The sequence below is a fragment of the Pseudomyrmex gracilis genome, unplaced genomic scaffold, assembly GCF_002006095.1.
Source record: "Pseudomyrmex gracilis isolate BER0280 unplaced genomic scaffold, ASM200609v1 scaffold_20, whole genome shotgun sequence".
Lineage (NCBI taxonomy): Eukaryota > Metazoa > Arthropoda > Insecta > Hymenoptera > Formicidae > Pseudomyrmex > Pseudomyrmex gracilis.
In genome coordinates, this window is record NW_018020604.1 from 1,080,643 (window position 1) to 1,091,425 (window position 10,783).

General features: G+C 39.7%; 1 protein-coding gene across 1 annotated transcript in view; it reads left to right on the forward strand.

The window, feature by feature from the left end:
• The window catches only part of LOC109851739 (collagen alpha-5(IV) chain), a 44,724-nt gene that overhangs the window by 12,123 nt on the left and 21,818 nt on the right, over positions 1–10,783 (forward strand). The window contains exon 2 of the mRNA XM_020422107.1: positions 8,359–8,544. Coding sequence (XP_020277696.1) covers positions 8,359–8,544 — 186 coding nt within the window. The remainder of the gene's footprint in view (positions 1–8,358; positions 8,545–10,783) is intronic.

Genomic DNA, 10,783 nt, shown 5'->3' on the forward strand with positions numbered 1-10,783 from the left:
CGTCGCGTCGCGATTAAAACCGCGGGCAAAATAAAAGCGTTGTAAACTCTATAAACTTGACATTCGACCCGTAATGGAAACGCACGCGTGCGAATGATTAAAATTGGATGGAAACGCTGATGGATGAAATTCGCTGCCGCGTGCAATCGTGCGTTTACGCAACGCGTAACGCACAGAAAACCTTGCTCTTCACCCGCGGATCGGCGATACTGTGTGTGAGGCGATCTATTTTAGCATCTGATGTCACACAAATAAATGGAGGATAAATGTCGGATTGCAAATCAAGCACCGACATTCGCATGATTTACTGCCCGATGTTGACAGAAAACTTCCTCAATTCTCGCTAATCTATCTGTTTCAGATAATTGTAATCATTTTTCTTAGTAAGAGGCGATATCGGGTAACGGTCTTGTAATCGTCGCAAATTACGTGAGACTGAAAAAAAGATGTTCAAGCAGAGTGGCTTTGTCTTTGCGTGACATATAACGAGCCGGTATAGCTCTCGTGTTTGATTTAATTTTGTCAAATTACGCACAAGCGTTTCATTTCCAAACTGTAGATTGCATCATTATTTACAAAAACGAACTATTTGAATTATTAACTCCACAGACAAGAAGAATCATTTTTCATGCGCAATTAATACACAATCGCGCCTTTTTAAATATATTTACAACATTTTCTCTTTCTCTCTTTCTCTCTCCCTTTGTCACGAAGTTAAATTTCATGCTGTCATCAATACTTCACGACACAGAGAAGAGTCACAAAAAATTTCATGCCACGATGCATGCATCGCGTATATAGTGTTCGTTAACTCCGAGGACCATAAATCATTGACAGCATCCCATCTCGCGCGTTGTGCTGCAAACTCATCACACGTTCTCGATTATACAATTTTTTTGTTGTTATTTTCAACATAGAGAGAGAGAGAGATAGTATATTATAGTTTGATGTATTAAAGTTTAAGGGCCAGGAAGAAAGATCAAGTTTTACAAGTAAAATCAATATGAAAAAAAATAAACCGAATTATTTGTCCGAAATTGGAGACTGATGTGAGATTGTGAAAAGAGATGCACATCCTTTTTCACGTCTGTGAAAATTTGTTTTAAATAATGTGAATTCGTGTTTGCACATGTCTGGAAGAAGAAGACGTTGTAAAATTTTCAGTTTTCCCAAGACAAGAGTAGATTTGATTCCATCGTCACATTAGCGATAACGATAGTCTCATTGCTAATTTGATTGACCGTTTGTGAGCGTTAGTTAATTTCAGTAATTAACCAAGGCCACACGAAGAATTATTTTTAACCTTCTTATCTTCTTACATGATGTGTGTACCAAGTTGAGCGTTTTCGGTCTGGTGTTTGTTTAAAAAAAAAAAAAAAATCCTGTAAGACTTGCAAGTATTATGCAATGCTTATTGCGCAACATAATTAATGTGGTTTCTCGAGGTATAAAAAAAAAAAAAGATGCTCGATATGTATAAATAAAAAGGAACGACGTTGTGTGCCCCTCTCGGCGACGCTCCTTCAAGTCCTTCGGCGAAATTCCTGTTAGCGAGAACTGAAACCGGTATACGACTCTAAAGAGTCGAGATTTCGACGCCGCGGACAGAGAAATATCTCGGAATAAAAATCTAGCAGATTGCAGGTTTTCTTGAATAATTTGAGATTTTTAACAACCGACATGTTGCCAAATTGTCGATCTTAGTCGCACCGTATGTAGCATATTTTTCTATAAATTTAGCAAACAATTGAAATGAGCAAAACTTTAATACGATAAAAAGTTCTCACGCGCGTTCTCACCATCATCAGGTCTTAGGAAATATTCCAAGCAGATTTCTGTACTTCTTCAGGAAGGATCACGCGAGATAATATCGTTTATGCGATATCGATACCGAGATCAGACTTCTCGTGGCTTAACCACGATTCTTGTAGAGATTCCCGATCGATCCTTCAAGGATGTTACGAAGGATCTTCGGTTCTTTTCGTTCAACCGCGAAAGACCGACACATGGGCGTCTGCAGAGATTTTTTTTTTTTCTCGCATAATGACGTCGGGAATATTTTTACTGAAAATGTGTATGATGTAAAATATGACACACGAGACATTCAACAAAGATTAACCGTTACTTATTAATATCTCGTGATTACATTCGGGATATTTAAATTATGTAATTTGAAATTATTTTTATTCGTGACTTGTGGGTTGAGAAAATATTCAATTATTTAATATTTTTACATATCTTTTTTGTTTGACCTAAAAAAGTCTCTTTACTTTTGCACTCAACTTAACAATTTAATCTGTTTTAAAATTTTGAAAACCTATCAAGAATCTTTTAGTACATCTCTGGTATATCCTCTCTTATTGTTTGCAACAAGAACAAACAAAAGTATAAACTGTGTTTGTAGTTTATCATTGTCGGTATTTTTCTGATGCTCAGTTCTTATAATCTCGTCTAACGGACATCTCTCGATTAAATCCCTTATTGCAGGCGCCCATGCGCTTACACACGAGACATGTGGATCCTCTATGGGGGTCAACACTTGCGCGGGCCACACTGGCACTTCGGCGAACGCATGATTACGACCAGCATAAGCTGACCTAAGTCCGAACGTGCGTCTCGATGATTCTCTTGGAAAGTCTCGACTGTATAATGCAAAGGAAATCTAATACAGAAGAGAGTAATAATCGCGCAAAGCGATATATCTCGTCAGCTACTGCCTGGCACTTATCCCCGACAGGATAAATAATGTCTCGTAAAAAAATCAGTCGCAACTCGTTTATATTTTATCAATATTTCTGTTATTTTATTTGCGTGTAACACACACACACACACACACACACACATCTTCTTAATCTCGCTAATAGCAACGACAAAGTTTAAAACTCTATATTTGTTTTTTCTCAGTGACTGTTTCAATTACACCGGTAACGATATTTATTATGCACAAGCTTCCCTTTTTTATCGAGAAGAGCTCCCTCGTTTTCTTTTTTTTTTTTTTTTTTTTCTGTCCTCGTTTCATATCGACGTACACAGGAAATGCAAAAAAAAAAAAAAAAAAAAGGGCACACAGTTAAAAAGGAGCATGCGGACCTAATAACCTGCCGGGTCGCGAATTGATTTTTGTGCGACGTCGCGTCTTGAGTCGTTAAATATTTCTGCGCGCGATAGCCTTTATTCGAAGCGACGATCTGAGATACGTCGGGAGAAAGAGAGGAGGACCGGGTCCAGAAAGACGGCAGAGATCGATGCGAGAAGAAAAAAATGCGCCGAACCGGAGAGGATGCGAAACGAGGAAGAGAGAGAGAGAGAGAGAGAGAGAGATAAGCAGAGAGACAGGATGGGCGAGAAGAGAAGGTGCGGTGAGAAAGACGTAGCGATGCATGTATCTTCCTGCGTACGACGACGTCATCCGGGGAGACTCGAGTCGGGGGAACGCTTAATATTACTGCACGTTATGCAGATTCCGTAGAATCATCCCGTCCCTTTCGTAGGACCCCTCGTCGTCGGTATCGCATGAGCCTTCGACTTCAAAAGAGTCTCGATCTTTTTTATTTCGACGTTATTTGTCGATGCAAGATACATGTATCGGTATTTTTTTTTGTTTTTTAATTTTTTTAAATTGAACTATTGTTCAGGAAATTAACGGTAATACACGCGGGTTATTCGATATTGCGCGATAAATCGATTGGTTTGGTTTGTCGCGTATAAAATTTCATATTATCTTTTCCGCGAATCCGAATGAATTGTATTCGAAATGAGAGTTTTCTCGACTGAAAATCCGGACGGGAAGCGTATATTTCGATCTCCGCGTGGCGAAGCATAATTTCGATTATAATGCGACACGAAACTCGCGGCGAGAAAGTTGGGTGCGTCGATAACACGAAGATATCGCGGCCGCTACACGAAATGAACCGGTCGCAAAACTGAATCGAGACGGGTTGCGACTCAAAGCGAGCCAGGTGAGATGGCTATATTCGATTCGTCCCGCCGAAGTATTACGCGGTTAAACGCGGTCGTAATTTAACGTCGGACTCGCCTTCGTTGCGCCACGCGATTTCATCTCTGTGCATTTCGTTTTAATTATATCGATCTGCATATTTATCTGGCGGATATACGTCGAGTCATGGGACAGGCTCTCTCTCGCGCGATAAATCAGCGACGTCTCCGTTTTTGGTGATAAAAATTAATTTCTGCGAGTACTAGTTCCATAATTTAAACTCTCGTGTCTCTTAAAACGTTTAATACCGTGGAATTTATGCAATACGCGTGTCACAAATTGCTCTCTTTATTAATTATTATTAATAATATTCTTTCTGGAGAGAAGATTGTAAGATACAAACACAGTTACGTAATTTCACATGCGGACAAATTTCGGCTTGTAAATTAAACTCTATACAGAGTCATTTATTATCGTTTGCTCTGCTTGAAAAATTTCGCTTTTTTTTTTTTAATTAAAAAATTATACCGATAATGCGAATTTTCCAACATCGGGTTTATTCGTCTTGTTTAATCGAAACGCACCTGTTGATCCTTTGCGGAACTCGAGTCGGATCTCTCGCGAGCAGGCCATTTTGCGGCGAAGCCGCAAGGTTCGAAGTGCGCATTATCGTTATCGTGGCGCTTACACGTACAATTGTTGAGGGCGTCGCGTCGGTCTCGGTGGTGGCGAGCCACGACTAATCGAGAATGGTATCGAGACGCACGTACTGCGGATAATTTTGTATAAACGACTTTATCGTCACAAGCACTTCCTGGTTTCGTCTGGAGAACCACGCTTCGTAAGAATCCACCTGCGCGTCGTCAGACGAGTCGTTAAACATAAAAATAGAGCGCACGATTTTTAAAAACCGTATTTTTTTTTGTCACGTTGCTCTTCAATTCGCCGACCTAAATTGGTTCTTCAAATGTGTTTTCTTTGGCGTATATATAACAATTTTCTCCAAATCGTTCGATTCTTCGCGTTTTAAAGAGCAATTTCTTTCTTAAACAAAAATAGAATTAATCTCGCCGGGCGAAACGGTGTTCTGAAACGCGAGATTGAAGTTGTCGATGTAAAGGGGAACGCGCGTATCGTAATGGTGTAAATTTGGAATCACACAGGGGTTCACGAACCTTACGCGCGCGCGAGCCTAAATATTTGGAACGGCGGCTCGCGTAAACGTCCGCCGCGCGTTCGACGAAACCCCGCGCACCGACGTATAAGTATAACCCCGCACTTAAATCTATCAAGCACGTGTACATCACCGCGAACAAGAAGAGGCCTTCGTGTACTTACTTATACTTCGTGTACTTACACTTACCACACTGGTCTTTCTCTCGGCGCGGCGATTGCGTCAGGCGGTTTTCTCTCAAACGTAAAAGAGCCATATGGAACTTCGCCGTATTCCTCATGCGTATATGTTTGTGCGGAAAACAAACGAGCTTGTCGAGAGCCTGGATCCATAAGTTTATTGATATTAAATAGCGAGGCAACGCGAAATAAACAGCGCGACAAATCTCAGAAGCGCGACTTCCGCGAAAAGCAGATGAGTCGGGGGAAACTTTTTATACTGCAATAGTAATTTCTACTGAGATAAAGAGAGAAGAAGGAAACCTTGACCACACAACAGTGATCGTGACACTAGTCTAATCAACACAACTTGTCCTTTAATCTCTAACTTTAATTCGTCAACCCCACACGACTTTACCTTTGACATATTGTTCAGCCGAATTGTTTCCACTTACTGTCATATTTGTTTCCGAGAATTCTTCTGCCTGACCCTTTTGCCGCGGCGCGCTTTGAGCGGTTTTAGTTCGGTTGGATTATTTATTTTTTAGCTAAGAGAGAATTTTTCGACGAAAAAAACGCACACCGGCCTACTCGTCATCGATTGACTCGGTCCCGCGTTTCTATTACACGCGCGCCGTGTCAGTTTTGCGTAGTTGCGAACCCCACGTTGCAAATCTCGCAAAACAAATTCGTCGATTTGACGAATAGTGAAGGGATTAACAAAATATTCGCGAAAGTAAACTAAAAAGTAAATGTGTGGCTTTCGCGAAAAAAAAATGTATAAACCGATAGATCCCAGTTCAGATCCGATTCAATGCAGCGGTGTTCGCGCCGATGATCTACATTCACGTCTGATGGATGGAGACGCAAGCAGCAAAATCGGAACGTTTTGGCGAGAGAGGTACGCCTTGTCTCTTCTTGCGTGACGCGACGCACAAACGAGGCATAATTCCCGACGGATCGCCCTCTCGAGCGCGCGTAATCGCAAAATTATGTCACGGCGTAGCTGTGCGCCGCGATTCCTCCGCGGGGCTGTGCTCGATGGTTACGTCATTGTCGCCGATGCTTACGGGGACAGGCGCCGCCTGCGTTACATATTTGGTAGGATATATCGTTTGCTCGAGGTCGGAGCGATCGAACGTTCCGCCAGACATGAAAAAATATGACAAAAAATTAAAAAAAAACAAAGAGTGAGAGAACGAAATACGAGGGGACTTCGTCAATCAGCGAAATATATTTCTTTCTTCTGTTTTTTTTTCCATTTTTTTATATTAAATCGCAAACCGAAACACGCGCGTTCTTCTTCGAAAAAGAGAAGAAGATCAAAATCACGAGGGGACTCGAGAAAAGAAGAAGAAGAACAAGAAGAAGAAGAAGAACTCGAAATTATACGCGCGTGCGCCGAGATTGCCAGAAGAAACCGCGTCGAGAGCGGTTCTACGCACTTAAGTTAATTGCACGAATTACGCTCACGACGCAATATTGATATTACCGGGATAATGCGTGCACGTGGACGGCCTCGTCAAGCAGCGAGACTACGCAGATTTAGACAGTTTTCGACGTTTTTCTCTCTCTTCTTCGCTTATCATTGAAGATAATTGAACTGTTTGTTTCTTCAACACTTGTTGCGACAAATCAAATTTGTTTGCTCTTATATTTGCAACGTGTGTTCGATGTAGGACGGAAATTCAATGATAAGAACGTGTAATTCTCCGAGTGTGAAAATTGGAGGAAAAATTTCAACTCTCTGCTCTTATTCTATCGCGATACGATAACTGCATTCCCGGATCTTCTCCGCCACGATATTTAAGTAGAACGACACCGTCCTTCGCAGCGACGTAATGACGACATTGAGATTATGCGGCAGCGCTTATATCATTGCATAAGTTAACAATAACCTTGAAATACGTCCGAGCTTTCAGATTAAAAAGTCTCGCAAAACATGTTCGTTCGTTAGAAAATTCTTCGTTTATCGTAGAAAAAACTTTTATTGATAGAAAAATTATAATTGACAACACTTTGTATATTTTCAAAATGTTATTTTGTATATTATATCAAAATTAACTTGCCGAAAATAGACGTTCATTAGCGTGTCTTTTTCGCTTGTGTTTTTCATTTCAACTTTTTGTTTTTATCAATTGCGATATTTCTTCAGAAAAATATGTTGCAAATCGTATTCTGAGACAACGATAAGCCATAAGCTACGGAATAAAAGTGAGTAGCACGTGCAGAGAGATAAGCGAGGAAAGGGAGAAAAGGAACGGCGGCGCCGTGCACGGGTCGGGTACACGGGTGTTGCGAAGGTTCCTTGAAACCCTGGTCGGTCCCGAAGTGCGTCGTTGACACAAGCAGAACTTTCATCTACAAGGCAAATGTGTGGAAGCACGATTCCGTTTTCGTCCTCTTCCACGTTATTCAAATAGAACGCGGCCTTCGTAATCCACTGGCGTAGTCGCGGGATTATCGCGTTATTATTAATTCGTGAATTTGGGCGAGATAGCACAGATTGGTGAAGAATTGACAAATATTTGCGACACCGCTCGATGACACCGCGGAAGAGAAAAGCACTGATAATTGTTTATCTCTGTGATACTATTTCTCTCCAACTAGAAATAGACGTAGATTATTTTTCGAACCGTTTTTTGTTATTCAGAAGCAACATTACGTTTTATTACGAAGATATAACAAAGGTAAAAAAACAACAATTTCTTGCGATTATTTCGAATATGTCGGTCAGAAATTTCGATCGCGCCACTGGTGTCAATCAACGTGCTCTTCCTCTCCAGCGGTTCCTGTTCTCAATCCCGATTTTGTTTTTTTTTAACGATATAACAAAGCCATTTTTAATGAATTTTTATCGCAACTCTCGCGACAACGAGATTTGTCGCAGATATATTTTATTTCCATTTGAGACAAACGCAATTTTATCACAAATTCACGTAATTTTCTTTTAGCGTGCACTGAGATTAAAAATATATTCAGAGAGAAAGATTTTTTAAGATTCTTCTTTTGACGCGTTTATACGTTCTTTCAGGCTACGTATAAACTCTCACAAATTACTCTTTAACAAATAATGCAATGTGTTCCAGATCTGCAAAGACTCGTACAAATGCAACTGTACTGGAATAAAAGGACAGCCGGGATATCCTGGAATAGCTGGGCCTCAAGGAACGGAAGGTTCTCCAGGTGATATCGGACCCGACGGACCTCCCGGGCCCAAAGGCGAGAAAGGAGCTGGCGGAGAATATGGAGCTACCGGAGAAAAGGGCTACCGAGTGAGTATATATATATAATGCATCAAACAAAGACTTGATATTTTATTATAGAGAAGCGTGTAAATTAAAATTGCATTTTAAAAACTCAATTAAATAACTCGATATTATATAAACTCTCGGGGGGATTCAAATATGTATTAATTACATATTAATTAATTTTCGAAAATTATTTTTGTACCGCCGTTATATGTTTTCCACCACCGCGGTAACTCTATCCATATTTTCCGCACGTGCTACTCCCGGCTAAACCAATTACAACAGTAATTAGTTTCTTTACATGCGATTCCCTCTGTTTTAATTAAAAGTTCGCGACACGGATTTGCCAGTGCGCGCGATGATTATCGTTAAATTTTAATGGAATAATAATCAATAGATAATTCAGGCGGAAAATCCGATGTATTAGTGAAGTTTCACGTGTAAAAAAAAAAAAAAATTACTATTCAGTATGACATTTTAGAATTTTAATGCTTCAACAACTCTTTTCTCCATTCCCCTTGATTCTTTTCTTATTTAAATTACCGAACTTACTGAAATTCAGTCGATCACAAATGCTAAACAACTTGAAATCTAACTTTTTGAAACGTAACTCGCGAACTGGAACGGCAATATCTGTGACGTGCCTATGAAAATGCGCGAGTCATTAGAATACAATGAAAAAAAAAAAAAAAGTTATCTGCATAATTGGGTCGCCGACATACAGCGAAAAGATTAAAAAACGCTGATGAGAACGACAGACGCATATTCGTCGCGTATTCTCGATTTTTCCCGTTCGAACGCGATTGTTCGCCGCGACATGTGCGCTCTACGAACGAAAGAAGGAAAGAAACGATGAAGAGAAAAAAATCGACGAAAGAAACGCCGTGGCGTCACCGGCCAGAAACAGAACGCTTCCAAATGCGGAGGAAGAGGGAAGAGATCGCGAACGCACACAAGAGGGAATTACAGTCGGACACCCACGATGCCCGCCCGCACTAACCCGGAGAGATGTTACACAAAGTCGCTGCGAATTTGTGGTTTCGCAATTTGTCGGACGACATCGATGTGCGACATCGTGCAATATGACACGCGGCAGCTGGCACTGAAAATGTCACCGCGTTCGGTCGCGGTTATACCAGAATAGTCTAAATTTTTAACTGTACACACATATGTACACACAATTTTTAGAACGATTTCCAGCTTGTTTGCAATAATTTTACATCAATTTTTTGATGACAGACGCGCGCGCGCTATTATTATTTTTATTTTAACATGTGTCAATGAACACAACTTGTCACCGCGATGACAGCTAGTATATACGTCTTACAAAACCATATAATACACATATGAGACATGTCAGAAATAACGCATGAAAATCAAATTCGAAAAATAGAAAGGGGAGGAAAAACAACACGACTAAAGTCACGTGTCTTTGAAAACGTGACTAAAGTAAGGTCACAGGAAAAAGAGTAAAAAAGAGAATATATATATATTATATATAACATTCTATATTTATATGTAATATATAAATATATATCGTAATCACATGAGCAAGATCAGTAACCTTAGCGTAGTCACGTGATTGGTCTGCATACGATCGCGATTTATTATAGAATGTTGAATGTTGAAGCAAGCACAGTCGAGTTTTTACAGTAAATTTTTTTATCTTGAAATTAATGAAAGGAAAGCTCAATTTAAGATTTTAATTAATGAAAAAATTGTAATTTTTGCGCAGAAAGATCCAGATTCTCTGCTTCTGCAAAAATGGAAAAACTGTAATTCCCCCAAAAAATATCTGAAATATATTGTAGCAAAACAGTATACTATATCTTGTTTTTTAGTTCTTTTCTGATGAGTTGTTAAAATTATAAAAAAATCCAAGTTAATACTGGGATATTTTCTCTAATCCTCTGTGTTTTACTTCAGATTTTAGCCGTTTATTTACGTTTCCGCTAATGTTAGCTCTCTTATATTTTTCTGTCTCTTCTCAATCAATCGCTTTTATCCTGTCAATACGGAACTCATCATCCTGGAAATTTTCACACAAAACTTATCATATATATAACTGACAGCATCACGGAATGCGATAACACACTCGAAGTTTTATTTACGATTTTACTATCAATAAAAATTGAAATCTGCAGTAATGATGAGAACAAACATTTCACATATACACAGTTTGTCCGGAAAGTTCCCGGACTACGTGAATTAAAAATCGAAAATGAAAGATATGGTTTATTAAACAAGTTTACACTTCAAGGTA